Raw genomic sequence first — 21,724 nt, forward strand, 5'->3', positions numbered from 1 at the left:
GTGTAATAAAGACTTACATTAGGGAGTGGACAGAGGTATACAATCCAGTCCCAACTATACAACTTGTTCCTGTTGTGCTCTTGGGGGAAAACTGCGAAATATTACTCCTGTTTAAGTGCCAGTCTCAAACTGGAGTAAATAGTAGAATCAAAGCTCCTAAGTTATTGACCCAGGATAGTAAGGGTCATCCCATTAGTTAGTGGCAGTTCAGTGGGATATTAACTGGATGTCACATTAATTGGTGGCAGTCTGGTGGGATATTAACCTGCCATCACATTAATTGGTGGCAGTTTTGTGGGATATTAACTGGACGTCACACCCTTGACTATATTTCTGCTTCTCAAAAGACATCTCCTCCTCACTTCAGCCAAAATGTGAAAATATCATTGTTGACATAAAGTAATCCAGCACCACTTCACAAGCCATGTCAAACAGCACACTTTTAATGCAATAATTATTTTTTTTACATTACTTACAGCAGCATGGTTGAAAGACGTGACCAACCTCCGGAAGCATCATAATGCATCCATCAGCAGATCACATTCTTATTCCTGTGTATTACACTGCCACATTCATTTATTGGATGAATGCCAAAGCAAAATGTGAGTTCATCTTCCCAGTGGACAGATGAAAAAACATTCTGGCCTAATCCTAGGCCCTACACTGACATTCATAACCCAAACAGAATGTACCATCTCAAAAGTTAAATATCAACACTGCCTGCCTACTCCATCTCTAAAAACCTAACAAAAGAAGCCAGGCATGTACTGGATAGGAATACTTTCATACTTAAACTTGAGTATGGTCTCCCAATAATTATCCATCAACTTCTCTTACATCACAAACAAAATTCAAACATTTAACTATATGTAGATTTTTTAACATGACTCCTCAAATGGAGCACCATTGCCTAACTGTACAAAAAACAAACAATCATCTACAACAGCACATTTAATTCTTTTATTCTCACTTACCTTTAAAACTTTCCAAAATAGTTTCTTTCCATCTCTTGGATGTGGGTTACTAATCAAAAACACTCCTCCAGGAAAATCATGCTTTGACCCTACACATGCCACCCTTTGTAATCTCAATCAAGGAAAGGGGCTTCAGTAAAACAACCCCTTCTAACTGGAACCACCTGACCACGGAGCTCATGAACATAACCAACTACTCACATTTTAGACAGAGGCTTAGGAAAGGGGTTTCAGTGAAACAACCCCTTCTAACTGGAACCACCTGACCACGGAGCTCATGAACATAACCAACTACTCACATTTTAGACAGAGGCTTCTGGAGCACCTGAGACATCCTTACAAATGCACCTGTTTTCTGGAGAGTGGGTATCTCTTTTCCTTCACTCCTTGTCCACAAGCATCATGCAGTCTCATTAGCTCAACAGATAACAGACTCGCCTTTGGTGTTTGTAGATCAGAAAGCTGTGGTTTCTCACCTTAGAACTGTGTCCTGCGGGGGTTACTTTCCCCCCTTTTCCAGGAAGTATGGTATCTCACAAACCAGCGAGATTCGATCTAACAACCTCCGCCTCCAAGGATGCTAGGATTACAGGTGTATGCCACATGTCTTATCCCTCTTTCTCTTTCTACATGAGGTAGTTGGATTAATTTTCCAATACTGACAATCCAGTGCAGCATGTACTTCAAATGAGATGTTAAACCAAGGACTGAGCTAGTGGTAACTTAGGGGGATATAAAACATCCCACAACACTTAACAAAAAGAGTAAGGTAAGTTCCCTGATATTCTGGACAAATTTCCACTAGTCAGAATGAATACTACCTCAACTGTCACCTGAATATAAGACACTGGCCTAGTATGACTAACCCAGTACTAACCCAGTTAACAAAGTGCAATCAAATAAATAAATAAATTAGCTTCTGCCATATTTAGCAGTTCATCTACACGTCTGACAGGTCTAGAACGGATCAGAAAATTGACTAGTCTTTGTAAATACAATTTGAAGGTATGGTTAACTTTTCCATAAACTGAACATGTCACACAAGAAAAGTTTAAGACAAGCCAAGTCACCCACTTATCATTTCCTCCCCACAACAGTCATGCTCTCCCACATCTTAGCTTCTTTACAACTGCTAGCCTCTTCTTCTCTGTGTGCATTAAAATTAAACTACTAACAGTATACATAGAAATACACCATAAACAAGTATGCAAAACATATTACTCTAATGAAATGTCAGCAATGTATATTACATATAATATTCAATCCTTGCAACTCTGTAAGACAATCCTTTGGCCATTCTGCTTGCTTAATCTTTAATACATTTGAGATATCAATTAAATCAGCCACAATCATTTCAAAATTATCTATGTAGCAGCTTATGAGATGTAAACTAACTCTGCAACAATTATCCATGCAACAGTCATTTAACTGTTCTCTCTGTAACAAATTGTGCACGTGCACCTAGGGTTGTGTCCGAAAAGTCTCTGGGGACCAGTTCACTTATCCGCCGAACAGAGATAAAATAAACTAAATTTTAAAAAGTTCCATAAAACAGGTCTATAATTTCAGCAAACTAAACATCTCCCGAGGTTTGCAAAGGACTAACCCCTACAAGAAATGGAAGACTCTCCGGCAGGCTGCATCTATGTCTCAACTGCAAAACAATTTACTTTTGCCAATTCTGGCACAATTCACTTCGGCTCTCTTTATCACTACCTTTATGTTCATGAGTTACATTTGTTACAAAACACAAACCATTTAGAGTTTGTGCCATATAAAAACATTTAACAAAGAAAAGCAAACTCCAAGGTCCACTGGACAAACTATTAAGAATAGAAGGATGGACTTCCGCAGCTTGAAGTCATTCCTAAGGGAAGTATTCACAGAAGGACAGTCAGAAAAGAAGCAGTATTTTCCCTATTGGTCTACAGATTGGAAATTTAAAATGATTCACATTTTTTTTGTGTTTGTAATTTTTTGAGAGAGAGAGAAAATATCCTCCTCATTCATACCTGCCATCATGCCTACCATCCTCGAGCTGCAGAAGGAGAAGGTAAATCCACTGATGCATGATCTGCAGACAACAGAGCTGGATTTTCAGATAAGGAGAAGTAATGTAGTGATGTGTAGATTATGACATCTCAGAGCTGTCCTAAGCACTTTAAGCAACAGGATTGAGATGTACAGGATGCTAGTCTGCTAGTCCCTCTAGTCTCACAACATCACACACAACAATCATGTTCCCATCTTTCATCTTACTCAACGAAGTTAAAAAATGGTCTGGGAGGTGGTGTTTTTGACTTGCCTGGCATATTAAAGAGTTGTTCCCTGGTTCAGATTCATTCAGTCAGAGCACTTTGTATTCTGTGTATTCAAATGCCTGCCTCTCAATTACTCCAGGATCAGCATAGACTGACTAATGCTCAACAACCCCAGACAGAATAAAGTGGGTATCAGGAAGAGAACAGGAGAAAAAGTAATTGGAAAAAAGATGAAAATGATGAACAGGAAATACAAGGACACTTGAACAGACACAGACAGCAAATATAATATCAGCTAAAGCAGAAAAACAAAATGATAAGTAAAAGGAAAATAAATAAAAAACCCTAACAAGTGCTATTAAAAAAGAATAAAACATTTATAGGTACAATAGAAACAAAAAAAAAGGGACAGCAGGGATACAGAGGAAAAAAGCTAAAAAAAAGCAAAAAAAAAGTGAAATGTGTCAAAAAAGGAACAAATAACAGCTGCCTACAAACTTCAGTTTAACATAAAACAGAAGAAGAGACCAACCAAAAACACAAACATTTGAGATGTTCTGACTTGGGGACTTTACTGGCATTTACTTACTAAAAGACAAAAGAAAAAAAACTGTAGGTTTATTTTTTTTTATTTTATTTATTTTTTATTTTTTTTTGTTTTTCAGACTGGACAACTAGTCTACTGGGATACATGTCCATTTTTAGGAGATAAGTGGGATAAACACCACAAAGAAAAACAAAACAAAAAAAAAAAAAAACAAATAAATAAATGCATAATGTATAAATGCATAAACAAAAAGTAATAACATTTATTTAATTTACATTTCAATCTCAAAGGGTACATTTACACAACAAATCAAAGGGTATAAGACAAAACTGAAGTAACTCTATTCTCAGAGAAGAAGAAGGAAAAAAAGAAAGTCATGAGTATAGAGGAAAGTCCATGAAAGTAGAGAGGTGGTTGTTGATGGTGATAGCAATGCCATTTTAGATTAGTCTGAGTTTGTTTTTTTTATAACTGTCCTCCCTCAAATCTTGTTTGCTGCCAACTAGTAACATAGTCACAGAGTAAACACACCCATACTCATAATTTTCATTTACTGGTGAAAAAAAAAAAAAAAAAAGGAGAGAGAGTCAAAAAACTGGCAAATCAATGGTTTGATTAAAGGTGATTCAGAGGTGATGGCCTCTAGGAAAATAGTTTTCCATGAGAGAAATTTCAATTCACAGGAAAATGGAGGAAGAATAATTTTTGACAGAACAAGATTTAGATTCCATGGATTAGTAGGGGATCTCAAATGCCAGCAGTTCTCGAATAATTGCTGCTGCGGCCCCTTCATTAAATAGCTTGGTCAAAAATTCCAATATATCTGACATCGAAGCAAGGAACGGGTCAACCTTGTTTTACTGGGCCCAGATAGAAAATCTCCTCCATTTACTAAGATAAAGCTTCCTAGTTGAGGACTTATGGGAAGACAGTAGTATGTGTTGAGCCTTCGCTGACAAATTTTGGAACCTGGCTCTTCTTGGAATTGGAGCAGCCATGCTGTCAGTTTGATGGACTGTAGAGAAGGGTGAAGAGCTCCTGATGAGTGGGTCAGAAGATCCGCCTCTGGGTCCAGGATCCAGGGCTCTACCAAAAGATGTGGCTTCAGGAAGGGGAACCAAATCTGACGAGGCTAAAAGGGGGCTATTAAGATAACTGTCCTTCCCAGGGCACTGGCTTTCTGCAGAACTTTGGGAATTAGAGGGAAAGGCATAAATAAGACTTGGGGGCCAATCGTGTACGAGCGCATCTCTCGGGGACTCCCCCACTGGGGGGATTAGGGCAAAGTAGTTGCTGCATTTAGTATTTGTGGGAGCTGCAAAGAGATCGCAGCAAGGCTGGCCCCATCTGCGGAAGATCATTTCCGCCACTTCATTCTTGAGGGACCACTTGTGTGGCAACAGAATGGCTCTGCTTAGTTTGTCTGCTATCACGCTGGATTTCCCAGGGATGTGCGCTGCTATCAGAAAGCGCTGGGTGGACTCTACACAATGCCATACTCTCAGGGCCTCCCAACATAGGGGATAAGATCTGGTCCCTCCTTGTTTGTTTATATACCAGACCAATGACATGTTGTCTGACTGTAATGCAATGGTCCCCAGAGGAAGAGAGTTTTGAAAGGACTGCAACGTTAAGAGTACCGCTCTCATCTCTAGGATGCTGATATGTAAGTGAGCCTCGTGTTTTTGCCATATGCCTTGGGCTGTCCATTTCTGATAATGCCCCCACCTGATCAGGGAGGCGTCTGTGGTCACGGTTGCAAATGGAGTCGGGGTTGCAACTGGAGTCGAGAGAATAAAGGGACGTTCCATGATTACAGAGTCAGACGTCAGCCACTATCGAAGATCCTTCTTGCACGAGTTGGTCATCCGAACCAGGTAATCCGTAAGTAATTCTTGAAAGGACCACTATGTGAATAGTAGCCATTGAAGAATGCTCATGTGCAACCTTGCTAGAGGTATTGCTATAATAGCTGCTGCCATGGTACCCAGCAGTCTGAGAATCTGCAATGCTGGTGCTCTGTGCTTTGGGAGAATGTCCATGATCTGTTGTCGAAGGGAAAGTATTCTTTCCAAAGGAAGTTTTAGGGAACTGTTGATGGTGTCTAAGACTGCTCCTATAAAGACGATATGCTGCAATGGCGATAAGGCAGATTTTTCTGAATTTATAGTTATCCCCAATTGAGAGCATAGGTCTAAAGTAATGTCCCTTGCCTGTATAAGATGATGCTTGATGGGTATGGTAAGGAGACAGTCGTCTAAATATGGAAACACCTGGATTCCTTGATGCCTCAAGTGAGCTATTACCACTGCCATACATTTGGTAAACACTCTGGGGGCTGTAGTAAGACCAAAGGGCAGGGCTCAAAACTGGTAATGACTGGCCCCCAGCCAAAAGTGCAGATGATCCCTGGATGGCCTGAACATCTTTATATGGCAGTACACATCCTGGAGATCTATTGAGCACATCCAATTGTCTTTCCCCAAGAGCGGGACTATTGACTGAAGCGTGACCATCTGGAACTTTGTCTTTTCTACAGATCTGTTAAGTTTGCTGAGATCTAGAATCTGTCTCCAGTCCCCTGTTTTCTTTGGTACTTAAAAGAATCTTGAGTAAGTTCCGGATCCTTTCTGGTCTGCCGGGACTGATTGGATGACTCTTTTTTTTCTAGCAACGCTTGAATCTCTATTGTTGCTACGCCCCGCAGAATAGGTGGAACGTCTGGGATCTTTCTTAAAGGTTTTGGGCACGAATGAAAAGGGGATAATATAGCTTCTGGATATTAAACTTTGTACCCAGTTGTCTTTTGTGATTTTGAGCTAGGCGCTTAGGTAGAAAGATAGTCGTCCCCCGACTGCCTCCAGAGTGGACAGGCGGGCCTCCTTTTAGGAGCGGTAATAGGGTTTCCCAAGAAACTGATCCCTGTCACCCAGGTACCTTCCATTATTGGCCCCTCCTCTGCCCCTGGAGTGGGCTTCACCTCGTGTGTCCGAAAAGGCTCCTTGGGCTTTACGGAACCACATTTTCCCACTCTGCTGACCTTTGGGATAAGGTCTAGTAGGTGCGGAAAAATGGACTCCTATGGCAGATAGAGTCTTTCTGTCTTGTTCACGTCTGGCGAAGGTTTCTAACTTTAGGTCCAAAAAGTGAGGATCCATCAAACGGGCATTCACAAATGGATGACTTGAAAGGTTCTGCAAAAGAACACAAGCGCATCCAGGAATGTCTCTGAAGAGCTATGCCTGTACACGCTGCCCCAATCATCCCATCAGCTGTGTAAAATACGAAATGCATGGAAGAGTTGACGATGGAATTAAGAGTAGCAAGCTGAGATGTCACCTTATCAGCTACTGTACCAGCTACTGCACCCTAAAGAGCATCTCCAAGCTCTTTCAGGAGATCTCTTTGAAGCCTGGTAAAATGAGTTAGATAGTTCATTGAATGAAGAGCAAATGTCATAGAACTGAACATGCGCTTGGCAAATCTGTCCATAATCCTAGAGTCTCTATTAGGAGGATGGACAGACATAAAGGTCTCAGACATCTCCTTCTTAGTGGCTGCAGCAACCACACGGCATCAACAGGAATAGGTTTAGATAAAAAGGTCTTATCATAAGGTGCAGAAATATATTTGTTTGGTCTTCTCGGGACAGGCTCCATGGTATCTGGTGACTCCCACGCCCTTCGAGATAAAAGATCCATCAACTCATCGAAGGGCGGAGACACCCTAGAGGTGGAGGGTTGGGACCCAAAAGCTTTCAGGAGCACCGATTCGTCCTTGGAAGGGTTGATGGGCTGCCAGTCACCCCTCTGCTGCAGGATCTCCAGGATATCTGCGAAAGATATATCCTCAGAGGGGGACCTTGGGGACCCTTCAGATTCCACCAAATCGGTGTCAGATGTGACAGATTCCTGAGGGGAATACACATGTTTCCTCTTACATGTCCTCTTCCTAGGGACCTCCTCAATGGGAGCTTCTGGGGAGGTCTCAGAAGAACAGGGTTTCCCCAAGGGAACAATAGATCTGTGGTGACTGAGAAAATTCCGGTGCTTTACGGGAAGAAGCAGTCTGTTCAGAAGTTGTGATTGTCCGGGGGAACAAGGCCCTCCTCATGGCATCGAAGGTACCACAGCTCTGATGTGAAGAAGCACCCGGATCCGAAGACACAGAGGACTCGTCCCGCACCAAAGCCGCCGGCTCCAATCCTGATGTGGGAGCTGAGCTCATCCGCACCAAAGCCCTGAGTGGAAGAGTCGGAACAGAAACATCAGTTCAGCCCCCCCAGAATTGACGGGCGAGTGTCAGCTCACAGAGTCTGCACCCGGGGCCGTAGACATCAGGGAAGTCAGCACTGATAGGCCAGACATGGGTGTTGGCACCAATGGTTCCACAATCAACTGATCAGCTGCCTCCGGCTCCAAAGGCTCGAGCCGGAGGAGGAACAGTAAGCAGGGTAGGTAACTGCCAGATTCGAAACCGATAAAATTTTTGGTAGCACCGGATTCTGTAGCAATCTCCTCACCACATGATCCACATCCGAATCCAATAGTTTGGAAGCTCGAGAGGAGATCATGGAAGGAGCAGGTGAGCCCAGAATCGGAGACCTTAGGGTCAGAGATACCAGCTCCAAGACTGAGGACCGGCTCCTACCCACTGCCTAGACAGTTGACTCCACTAACTGTGGAGCCAAGTCACACACCTTCTTCGATACCTTCGGAGTCGAAAGGCCTTTTGGCTCTGAACCAGAGACAGAAGTGGAAGAAGAAGAAGGCTTGGGTTTCTTTTGAGGAGACGAGTCAAATTCTGACTGAAAGGATGACTTAATAAGGCCCCTTTCCACTAGCTTCCTTTTTCTCTCTGCCAGAACCCTGGTACTAAACCCATGACACACCGCACAAACTTTCTAAAGGTGGACCTCGCCTAAACAATAAACACAGATGATGTGACTATCTGTGTGATATCTTCTGGCTACACTTGGGGCATTTCTTGAAGCCCGTATTCACCTTTTCAGACACAGTAATAATCCACAAGACAATGTCAGAAACAATAGAATAATCACTATCCAAAATATATTCAGAGCCAAACATGGCAATAACAATCTGAATTCAAACTATTAATGAAAACAAAGCCTAACTTCAGCTATGAAATGAAGAAATAAAGCCTTACTGGCTGAGAGAAGAGGCTACTTCTCTGTTTTAGCAAACGGCTATCAAAAAGAAAACAAAGCCTAACTCTGATATAAGCTAAAGCCTAAACTCGGTTATGAGGGACAGGGTTCAAAGATGCCTAAACAGGCACAAAAACAAAACACTGCCTAATGCTAACAACGGAAATTGTTTATTAACTTTAAAAACTCATGCTAAAACTGAAAGTAAAGAAAATACTAGCCTGACTTCGGCCAAGGAGACAAAATTTTTCTAAAAAGAAGATGAAAAAAAAAAACAAAATGAAAACTTTTACTTAGCTGACTTTCAAAAAAACGGCCTGAGCTGAAGGTACATGCTCGATCTGTTGCAGCGGCAAACTAGATCTGAGAGAAGAAGAGTAGCATCATGGGATAGGGTTTAGGCCTTGAGCTGTTTGGAGACCTCGAGCTTTGCAATCTGGCCGACTCTGAGCTGAGCCCATCAGTAACAATGAAGGCGAGATAGAACAACTTCACATACGATGTTTAAAATCCAAATATATTCTTAATAGTTGCATTTGAATTTTGCCATGACCACTTACCTCATTAGCATCTACAACAAGAACGACTCCTTGGCAAGCTGAAAGCGATCTTGACACTTCATAACTAAAATCCACATGACCCTAGGATGAAGTTTCAAGAGTTTAATCTAAATTTTGTAACTAATAAATGCATAACACAAATTGCTTGCACATTTTCAACCTAAATTAGAATTTTCAGCAAGATGTGCTACAGCAAGCCAGGCCAAACCTTATAATAAAATGAACACTTAAAGAAAATCTTTTGGTATGAATCATAAAAGAAGTCATGTCTCTTATTTTATTTTGATCTTCTATGATGATAATCTGCATCAAAGTAAGTGGTTAGCATTATTTATTACATTCATACACCATCACAAACATCAAAAAAGGGGTGACCATACTGACATGATAATGCTTTAAAGTCATGGCATTAGGTGTCCTAATCATAAGGCAATGAAATGACAAAAAACAGGAATTAGTTTACATGTTCTCTTTCTCTCGATTGGCATCCAGTAGCAGTACTCTAAATAAACACCATGTCGGAGCTTCTTGGAAGAGAATATTAGTACATCTCTAATTTTCAATATCTTAGTAGCAAACTCCAAGTAGATTGTTTTCCAGTAGTACATCTCTAATTTTCAATATCTTAGTAGCAAACTCCAAGTAGATTGTTTTCCAGTAGCACACTGGCTGATCTACTGGAAGGATATGTTAAAGGAGCTATTTATTTAGAACACTGAATTGTTGTTTAAAGTAACCTTAACCAGTCAGTCTGGATCAGTGCTTTTGTTATGCATTTGTCACTAAACATTCACATTTACAGATGGGCTTGGCAGTCTTCCCAATGTGTTAACTAGTTTCAAACTAATCAAGACAGGTTCATATACTTATACTAAGGCAGAGGTATACTGGCAACTATTGTAGGCTTAGCTAACATCACTATAAAAGAAAAGAAACTTTGAAGGAGAGAGAATAGTTCAGAAGAAAATAATGATGGTGATGATGATGATGGTGGTGGTGGTAGGAAATGGAGTTAAATAACGAAGGAATATTATTCACGCTTGGATTACATCAGAAAGAGGGAAAGGAAATAGGGGAAGCCAGAGAAATGGGAGGGGGAGAAGCAGAGAATGAACAGGGAGTTACTTCAGCATAGTTATAAATTTGCAGCTAGTAAATCCTATGATAAACTTAAATGAGGACATCACTTCATCCGATTGAAATTTGAATGTTTTTACACTGTCTGATATATAGGGAATATTTCTCCATAGGCAGACTTTTTTTGGTGGGGGGGGGGGGTTGCCATGTGCTCTGTTTGATACCCAGTTAGCAATGTAAAAAACAACAAAAGGTGTTGGTGCCTAGTTTGGGTAGCTTACTTATGATGTCAGAGCTGGGAACGGTATCAAATGCTTTGACTAAATCTAGAAAAGCAGTGTGGATGGAAGTTCTTCACCTAGGTCTTTTCTGAATTTTTCAAAGGAGCTAACAAGTTTAATAATGTATGATCTAAACTTGGCAACAACAAGCTTTGCAGGGTCTAGAGCGTGCTGATATTGTATGCTCTTACTGATTAGCTCTATGACAATTTAATTCCACAGCTTTGCAGATAAGGTTAATAAGACTGACGGGCCTATAGTTATCTGGGTCGGTGGAGGGACGGCCATAATGAAGGAAAGCAATTACAATATTTCTTCATCTTACAAACAAATATCCTGTGGACAGACTGACTGCAAGCATTTAGGAGAGGTTTGGTTAAGTGATACTTTAAACTTACCATTATGGAATCAGGTATATTATCTGAGCCAATGGAGGTATCATATTTTGTTCTGAGGAGGAGAGCTGTGACTCCGTTCATACTGAAATAGGCAATGTGGCCTAAGCCTGTCTGAGGGAACTATGGCTATAGTAAGGTGGAAAGAGAGAAGCAAGGGTATAGTATACTGAATGAAATCCGAGCTAGATTTGTCAAAATATTTGCTATGGATTCACTGTCAGTATGGGTGTACTATTTACAATGAGTTCAGGGTAGGGTAAGATATTGCTGCAGAATTTACGAATACAGCTAAAAAAGGCTTTATGGCTGCCTTTAGTGTTGGTGGCTATCTTAACTTTGTAGGCAGCCTTGTTACTTCTCATATCATTTATGATTTCCTTATTAACTGGGTTAAATTTTGTTTATGAGCTATAAGGAGGCAAGACGCAAGTCAGGCTACAAGACTATGCTTCTTGCTATATAATCTGTTGATTCTATTATCCCATCAGATTGGGCAACTGATGAATTTCTTACTGTTGTTACAAATGAATGGGATAGTTCTCTATACACAATTGAACAGGTCATAAAATTCCTTGGACAGGGTATCAGTTTCAATGTTCAGGGATTCAAGATGATTGAACCATTTATGTTTTTCGAAAATGTCATTAAAATCTTCTAGGTTGGTTTTGCTTTAACCTCTGAAAGGAGAAGGATTTCTTGAGGGAGAAGATGACAAATGGCCTGATTATACTAGTGAAGGCGATACTTGTGGAACTAAGCAGATGGCAGAGGAGTTAGTTAAGACAAGGTCCAACAGGTTTATACTGGCCATTGACACATTGATGCAAACTCTCAAGGAAGCTTTACATTTTGAGGATTCGTATTCTTTGCATGGTGGTGTAGCCTTATACGCTGATGAATTTTTAATTCTTACAGCCGACCCACTGCAAAGCATCCCTTTGTGCAGGACTACTTTATCTAGCTGACATAAAAAATCTGGCTATAAGATGAACTCCATCAAACTCATATTGATTACTTTTAATGTACCTTCCCCACTTGATGAATCACCCTCGTCTGAATTTTTTTGAAATCCTCTACCTTTCAAATATATAGGTATCATGTTGGCCTCCTCTACAGAGGACACAAACAAATGAAATGTTAATACAATGCAAGTCTTAGTTACTGATCATCTTCTAGAATGGAGAAACAGAATCTCTTGTTACAGCTTAAAGTCTTGCTAGTCAAAATGGTTTTATATCTTAAGGTTTTGCATATCTTCCAGGAGCACCCTTTTTAGATACTTACAGTGGTCAGCAGAAGTGGAATTCATCAATTTGTAGATTTTTATCATTCCATTCATCATCCGAAGCCCCATGCAGGTTTATTCTACTTCCCAACAAAATGGTACTATTTTTTTCTGGTTGGTGTGGTGTTCAAAACGGTATTATGCACCTCACAAATTCCTGTCCACATGCAAAGCTGTTATTTTAAGGTTACTATCAGATGTCTACACAGCAGATGAAGCTTTCCCAAGGCTGATATAATGCTTGGTGAGGTGAATGTCTACCTGTACCAAAATGTTTCCAGTACTTTTACTGCTATCTCTGCTATTAAAACTTAGTTTGTCTGCCATTTATATAGGGTGTCACACTGTAGCCCTTTCCATTGAGACCTCACAGTTTCTTAACATGTTCTACAGGGCCATTTGTTCCATTCTTAATACACTGACTCCAAAGGTATGCTCAGGATATTGCTATCCCCCTTTAGGTTCCAATCCACAGTTCCAGTCAACATGGCAGTCTTTTCCTTGAAAGCGTTGGTATGCCTCTTCTCTGCTTTCCAGCTGTGTCTGTGAGCAACATTTTGATAACTAGAAATGTCATACAATTCTGGCCACCATGACCTTATCATTACACATTATATCAGCTGCTTTCCTTTCTTAGGTCCATAATAGATCTGCTTTGCATTCAGCTAGCCTCTAACACACTTTTTCTGCAAGTAATCACTGAAATACTCCTGCTCAGCAACTCTCCTGGACCCACCTTATCTACAATTGCAGCTATCCTAAACAATTTCTGCTTCAGCAGTTTCTATTTCAACACTTCCAGGCTTGCCAGCAGATGTATGCAAGGGAAAGGAGTAAAGACTTATCTGACTTTCAAGTTTCCTTGCTCCTGAAATTTCATGTCACAATCACGTCTTCATCTAAATGGAGAATATTTGCTTGGAAATGTTTCCATAGGCTATTTCTGACTCCAGACATACTGTCTTGATGGCTCCTAGTGCATACCCCTCTGCTGGAAGTGTCATTCATTCTTTGCCACAGCAGACTGGGAACACATACTCTGGACATGACCCACTCTAGCAAAGTTTTGGAGCGACTTATGGGAGGATACTAGGTTTGTTCATCCACGGTCAGTTGAAGATACAACTTATTTGGTGTAGTATGGAATATCACCCCATCCTCCAATCTCTCATATAATGCTACTGGCTGCCAAAAAGTCCTTCACAAGACACTGTATGAGCTCTGTTCTCCCACTGGTAGTTGAATATACACAAATTATTTTTCCACATGTAAAGCAGAGTAGCAAAATGCTAAAAGGAAGGGTAAAGAGACCCATTTTATTTCTCAGTGGTCTCCATGGCTGTACAGTTCTGACATCTGTTTAGGAACATGATTTCTCTCCATAGTCATTGTCACGGTCTCATACCCAGTCCACCATGTCCCTCGCTTGTATTTTCACCAGGTAAGTCTTTTCTCCTTTTTTTTCTTTATTATCCAATTATTCTTGACTAGTGATTTTTGATCTAGTGTGTATAACAATTTTTCTCTTTTTCCTGAACTGCTTGTATAAGGTGTATTTCACCTGCCCCCTTTCCAACCTAGCAGAATCGTTATCAATTATTTCCTGCAATCTTCTTTCCACAACAGAATCTATTTATAAGCCAATTCACATTTTTGGATTTTATGCTCTATGGCTATATTAATTTTTTTATAACTGTAAATCCACATCTATAAATTTCTATTATTTTACCTTGTGACATATTTCTACATGGATTGTGCAATTTCAAAATAAAGTTATGAAAAAAAAATCGATCTAAGAGTTGTCGGCCTCTAGTAGGGAGAGTAACTATCTGGCCCAGGGATTTTGAGCTGCTGATGTCAAGAAAGACCTGGACATAATTGCTGGATAAGTAGAAGGATAACTTGATATTTGGGTAACTGATATCCAAAAAAAGGTGCTTGGTTTGACTTCTAGCTTGGGAGGGCATGGATAGGTATTCAATATTCTCTACCACAGAAAGAGACAAGCGATGGAAATCTAATTACCAATAAAGTAAAAAGTTATTTTGCTGAGAATAATTTGGGTCTGTACGGTGGTGCTGCGGTAGCGTTGTCACCTCATAGCAAGTCGTTGTCCCATTCGATTCTCAGCTAGAGCGTTTTCTGTGTGGAGGCATACGTGAATGGGGTGTGCCTTCGTTGAAGGTTGTGCGTCAGGGCTGGTAATCCGGTACGTAAATATCCACTACCAATCATTAGCGGACCGGAGTTCCGCTGTGGCGACCCCTAACCGGGAAAAGCTGAAAGACACAAACAAACTAAATCAAAGTTAAGGTCAACTGGGATAAAACATATGAATGTGATATCTCTAATAAATATGGATACATCCCTACTGCTATTACTGGTCCTAAATGAGTAAAAGACAGTGGTCTCCAGAATAAAGTGCCTTCCATAGATTGGAACCAGGCTTCAGTAGCTACAAAATACATACATCTCAAAGTAAAGCAAAGTTTCCAAGTTAAGAAAAGACGTATTGCATTTGAGAATTCTTGTGTTTAGCAGAGTCACCATGATGCTTGACAGATTTCAATTTGTAAGTCTGTAATGTTTAGTAACATTACTTTGCTTAAACAAAAAGTATCATGGGAGTGGAAAAGGTTTATGCCAGTATGTAAAAGCTCCTGAAATTCAGACGTAACCCATCCCTAGATGGGAGTGGGAAAGGTTTTTGCCAGTACCTAAAAGCTCCTGAAATTCAGATGTAACCCATCCTTAGGAGAAGCATGTAGATTCATCTACCATGCTTTCCCAGGCTTGAGCAAACTAGAATCTGCCACAATGTCATCATTTGCACAGCCAAAGCCAACGATAGCTGATCTGTATTTAGGCACAATACACCTAGTACTATGAGCACAACTATTCAGCCCATGAGATGTCCCCTCCTTAAAAAAATGCAACAAGATCTTTGCCATATCACAATCTCTAATAAGAAGGACCACCTGAGTTCATTCACTCCCAACATGAGCAACAGCAAAGTTTTACTCATAATTTGGACACTCTGGGGCCTTACGCCATTCTTAATTCTAAAACCTAAGAGACATCTGACAGCCAACCAGATCTCTGCCAGACAGTGAAATTGCTAACACCACCACCTTAAATTCTCTGTATGACTGGAATTATATACATTTATTTTTAGTGAGAACAAACGACAGGTGTGCCACCAGTTTTTGTCTGCAAATGCATCTTTCATAGATGGATATTGCATTAGACAATAGGAGTATTCTGTTAAGATGAGGCAGTTGCTACAATGCCTCAGGATGCCTAGAGATGTTAGTCATGCCAAGGATACAAAATTAACAGTCTGTGGTGCCAAAGCTGGCAGACAAATAATGATGGTTGAAAAGGCTATATGTATTGGTGGTAACAGGACAGTCACTTAGGTTTAACTGCTGTTGCAGTGTTAGGCTTATGTTAACAAGAGACTGAAATAAAGACAGAAAAGGGGCTCCATTAAACTAAAATAGCAAAGGGGGTGGAGGAGTAGATAAGACTAAAGAAATAATGGGCTAACTCTACATTTAGAGGTATTTTAAAAAGTATCAAAAGTACAACCCAACAATAATAGCAGCAGCTGAAAGACCAAAACTAACAAGTAGTTCAACAGCAGGAAACAAAAAGTCACACTGAGATGAAACCATGAAAAATATAACAATTAGGCACCAGCACAAATAAATCATACTAACAATTAAGAACATACAATATGCATGCAGGACAACAGCGACAGACAGTAGATGGCTAATATGTGGGAACTTCCTAAATAGTACAACAGCCACAGCCTACAACAAATACTAAAATGGGGCATCAGTTTATAAAGCAAAGATCAATAAACACACATGAAATATGAAACAATATGAGCATAAAATGGCAAAACAGGCAACAACAAACTAATAAAACTAGAGTTCAGTTATTAAAGCAATAATCAACAAACAAATATGGCTCAATTGCTAAAACTAATGAACAAGTCTAAACAATGTACCTGATTCATGGTTAGCAACAAAATGAATCATAGTAGCATTGCTAAACTGAGATAGAAAAGGCAGTAAGATTATATGATGTATAACAAGAATATACAGGCTGGCTTAGCTGTTGTAGACTAGGGTCTTGCTTTACATACCCAAGAAGCACAACAGCTACAGAGATGAGCAGATCTCTACTTATTTATAGTCTGCAAGACTCCTCCCCCACAGGAATCAGCTAATCAAAATCTAGCATATGCACCTCCACCAGTAGCTGGCCAATCATAAATAGGCACTCCAATCTTTTGATGGAAACAGAAATCAGGCAGATGTCGCATGGTAGCCTCTACTTTAATTAATCTGAGACTGGTACAATGCAAACTTGTCCCTAAAAAGCCAAGTCCTTGAAGTGAGTTAAATCAGTAAGAACACGGACTGAAAATTTTTTTGTTGACTTCTCCTCCTTTTCTATAGTCTGTGCTATCTTTTTCATATAGGGCATTAGAGTGCTGTCAGCAGCCCAAAACTGAAAAGAAAAACAAAGTGAGAAAATCTGAAGTTATCTGAAGTCTGCAAGGCTAATGAAACTGTACAGTAAATGTCTATGGGCATCTACAGGATGCACAAAATGGTCCCTTGCATTTGTATGATATGAGAAGTACCCAGGTTAATACAAGTAATAGTTCTGTTGAAATACAGAAGACGACTTAGGAGCACAGGACAGGTTAGTATAGAAGGTAACCATGACCTTTTTGGAATACCATAAAAAGAGACATGCAGTATACATATATTACAAATAGAGAGACAGACAGACAGAATGGTCATCAAGTATAACTAGAAGTTATGTACATACCATAAATCCCATGATGCAAGGCGTGACTACCTCAGATCTCGTTTGGTAGCTAGAAGAAAACCCGAACTCTTGGACAGAGTGACCAAATCCTCAACAAAAGGAAGGAACAACCTCAAGATCAGTCCAGGCCAGGGAAAGAGGGAGGACACAAAAAAAGAAAGAGAAGACAACCCTGGAGGCCAAGTCCAATTTTCAATAGGTAGCCTATCCTGAAAAGCTGTGGATGTGGACAGGCTCCTGGTAGAATGTGCTTTTGGTTTTGAGGATAGTTGCTTGCCTCTAAGATGATAAACAAAGGAAATGATAGAAGACAGCCACCTGGATAAGGTCACTTTAGAGACTGGGAGACCCTTTCTGTTCTCTGCATTGGAAAGGAATAGTTGATCAGATTTTCTGAATTGTTTGGTTCTGTCCAAATAATATCTGAGCTGACGATGGACATCCAAGCAATGAGTTTTTGTTCAGCTTTGTTTGAATAATTGGGGAAAAAACTGGCAAATCAATAGATTGGTTAAGATTCGTCTGGGAAGCAACTTTGGGCAAAAAAGATGGATTAATTCTTAAAGACACCCTATCTTTGTGCCTTCTAGCTGAAGTAACAGCAACCAAGAAAATTGTTTTCCAGGAAAGAAACTTTAAGGAGCATGTAGCAGACAGTTCGAAGGGGGTTAGAATCAAGGATGCCAGCATTAAATTCAAATCCCATTGCGGAGGTGGATCTTTGATTGGAGGCTTCAGAAGAAAAATACCTTTCAGAAAAGCTTTGCAAAGCTTGTGGGACATAATGCTTTGATCCACTAACCCAACATGAAAATTAGAGATTGCTGCCAATTGGACTTTAACTGTAGAAGAAGAAGAAGCCCAAAACTGAATGTAGTGGAGCAGTAAAGGGATCTATGTGCTTAGACTTTGCCCAGAAAGAAAAACGTTTCCACTTACTAGCATAAATCTTTCTGGTGGAGGACTTTATGTTCCTACGGGGGTTAGAGATCATAGGAAGCCTGGCTAAGGAAGGAAGTGAGATGATGATGCAGGGGCGGAACCAAAAATTTAGCCGAGGGCAGTAGGGGCAATGAGGATGAAAGAGGGTGAAGAAGTCCGGGCATTGCTGTTATTGTTTGAGAGACCACCTGTGGGCATGAGAATAGCTCCCATTGCCAAAGTCTGAGAGCTTCTCGACACAGTGGAGTGGACCTGGTCCCCCGCTTGCGACTGCGTGACAAAAAAATCGTGACTCATCAAGGTGACAGAGAAGATTTTGAAATTTTTTAAAATCCCAAAATTGTTTGCAAGTTGATGCCTGGTGGTGGCGGAGAGGAGCCAGTGTCTGAAGATCCGAAACATCAGATGAGCCGTAACCACTGCCATGCATTTGACTGAGCGTGACCATCCGGAACCTTGCCTTCTTGACAAACTTGTTTGCTCATTTTGCTAGGAGTTTTGATACTCCCTTTTTTGCCAATTCCCTAGACCGGGTGAGGATACCTCTCGAAGGGATATTGTAGATTTACGGAACCACATTTTTCCCCCCTTCTGACCCTTTGATAGGGGTGGAGAGGGGTGGGAGTGGTGAAGGACGCCTTAAAAGGTCTGCAAAAAAACAAAGCGCATCCAGCTGCATAAGAAATGAGCCGCATGGGAGGTTATTCAAAGGAGGGATTCCTAGGACAAAGGTAATTCAGCGAGCATAGCAAAAAAAGGGTGAAGAAAACATCCATCGCATCATACCGAGGATGGACAGGCACAGAAGGATCACAGCAAGTTCCTTCTTGGTGGCCGCCGCCGCATAATATCAACACTGTTTGTCTGCAGGGGCTGTAATGAATTTGGAGGCCTCCTAGGACTGGGTCCCCAGGAACAGCGGGCTGCCCCAAGCCACACCACTACTTGCATGAGTGGGAGGTCGGACAGCGGGGACAGGAGGTATACCGACTCATCCTCGGAGGATTAAATGGAAGCCAGTTCCCCCCTCTGCTTAGAGAAGAGGATGTCTCTGAAAGGGAGACATCACCAGAGGGCCATGGGGGACCCCGACGACTTACGTCAATCTGATGTATGTGTAGTAAGAGTCGGTCGATGCCACTCGCCCCCCAGCTGCGAAAGCCGAGAAGGGAGACTGATGACCCCTCCCTCCCCTCATGGAGAGGAGAGAGGACTGAAAGACGCTGGGCCGAAGGGGAAAGGGGCTCCCGGCACCTCCGCACCACCATTCCAAGCTCGGCTCAGAGCTCCTGAAGAGAGAGTCGGAGGAGGAAGAGGAAGGGAAGAAGAGAGAGAAGATGATGTCTGTTGGCTGGGCTATGGGGAGCATTTTGCCAGTGCCTAACAGTTGGTCTGATAGCCTGGAAGACCTTGAAGATCGCTCTCCGCTTCGCTTCGCTCAAACAAAGAGATCCGGTGCGAGCAGATCGAACTCAGGGGAAGGAGACGAGATCCCTTCCTGATGGGGCTGGAGCCATCCGCCCTCGACTCCGATGGGTCCAATTGTCGTCGGCTCCAATACTATATACGATAAGAGAAACGTACTCCAACCGAGCCGCGAGTAATGGTATGGTATGTGTGTTAGACATAATAATGTCCAAAAAGACAGACACACACAACAGTCACACAGTTAATCCCAAAAAACACACACACAACCCTGACAGAAGAATACTGAGGGGGGTTCGCATGTTTAAGACAAAGGCTTAAGTCTTGCAAAATACATGTTTTCAAAACAGGAAGGTCAGCTTCTTCAGCACAAAAGTAAGGTATCAGGGAAGAAAAGGATCTCTATTAGAGGAATGCAAATGAAAACTGACAATAAGAAATGTCTTCCAAAGACAGACCATCCACTCCATCAAAAAAGTTAACAGAAAGTTGGTAGAATTCTTGCTGTAGCAGATAAGGTGGCATGCTTCCTCTTTTCATTTATATCTTTGTCATTAACAAAGCAAATGTTATATATGTCGGGGTGACTGTGTATGAAGATCACAGTGCTGAAATGTTGCCTGAAAAAAATTGAAACTAACCAAAATTGGAAATGAGGGGAAATCCTGTGGTGGTGATAAAAACAAAGTCGGGCCACCACAGCAGTGTTCTATTGCTGACAAAATAATAAAAAATGGGTCAGACTGAATGTCAAGGAAATAATTATGTAAAAAGTCAAGTTTTATTTTTGACATATTCCTGGACTACTGAAACGATACACAGAGAAAGTGAAAGTTCTGGAAGCAATTGATCAACAAGTTCAAATGAAAAAATGGAATGAAGCATTTAGGAAGACAGGCTGAATGTGTGTAAAACCAAATGGTCTGGTTGGATGACAAGGCTCACAGGGGAAAAAAAAAAAAAGACACCGACTAGAGTATTGAAAATAGAAGAGGGACTGGATTCATCTCACTCATATCTAGCAGTTTTGGAATGGCACACATCAAATGGCCTATACATACATTTAAATTCATGAACATTTCTAAAAAATTAAATTAATGCATTCAATAATAAAATCATTTGCTCCCAGGAATATTTTAAGCTAGGATGCCATTTGTTTCCTGAAGGGCTTCTTCCTAAATCCTCTTTTAAGAGCACATCGCATATGAGTGGTCAAATCACAAACTGTGCAAGTTACAAAAAATGTAGACCACAAAAGTTGTTTGATATACAATGGGCTGGACACTGGTGTTACTAACAAAATTGTATCTGTAGACGTGAATTTATATTTGCAAGTTTATGACTGAAACTGGTATTTAAGTTTCCAAAAATTACTAGTATTAAGGTCAAAGAAAGAGTTTACTTTTTTCAAAAAGCAAGACAGACACACATATCAGGGAGTGAATTGTTTGTGTGTTCAAGAGCTTTCAGGTGATGTAAGACAAGACAGGGTAAAATACTGATGTTTTGTGACACTGCAAAATAAATGCAAAATTCTGAATAGCTTATGTTCCCAAGAACTGAAAACACTTGCACTAATCTAAAAAACTGTGCAAGTTAGATAGCAACCATGACTGGCAAAAATTGTGTACCTTAATGGAGTACATAAAATGGCACCATTTGTTTAACTGTAGGCCCCATGGCTATTCTGGGTCTATGATGTATCGTAGAATACTTATTTATTGAAGCCACTCTTAAGCGAATGGCAGATTTTAACTAGGGCAAACCAGCGGTTGGACACCATCTGGAATTTGCACTTTTCCCCACCGTAGTGAGATCTCGGAGCTGGTATATTTAATTGGGGGTGGAGGGTGCAGCTCCCCACACTGAGGGGTGTAGCCCCCAACCTTGGCAGGTTTTAAATTTTATTTTTTTGCAGTCACTCGGTTGGCCAAATGCTTGTGTGTCGTAGTTAAAATC

The 21,724-nt window shown here is 40.8% G+C and overlaps 1 protein-coding gene across 1 annotated transcript in view; it reads right to left on the reverse strand.

Annotated features, from left to right (window-relative positions):
• Nucleotides 1-21,724, reverse strand: part of GUF1 (GTP binding elongation factor GUF1) — an 839,924-nt gene that overhangs the window by 673,775 nt on the left and 144,425 nt on the right. The window contains exon 4 of the mRNA XM_044061397.1: nucleotides 9,510-9,590. Within this exon, the coding sequence (XP_043917332.1) occupies nucleotides 9,510-9,590 (81 nt within the window). The remainder of the gene's footprint in view (nucleotides 1-9,509; nucleotides 9,591-21,724) is intronic.

This window comes from Protopterus annectens, chromosome 2.part0, assembly GCF_019279795.1.
Source record: "Protopterus annectens isolate FY-2018-M chromosome 2.part0, PAN1.0, whole genome shotgun sequence".
Lineage (NCBI taxonomy): Eukaryota > Metazoa > Chordata > Ceratodontiformes > Protopteridae > Protopterus > Protopterus annectens.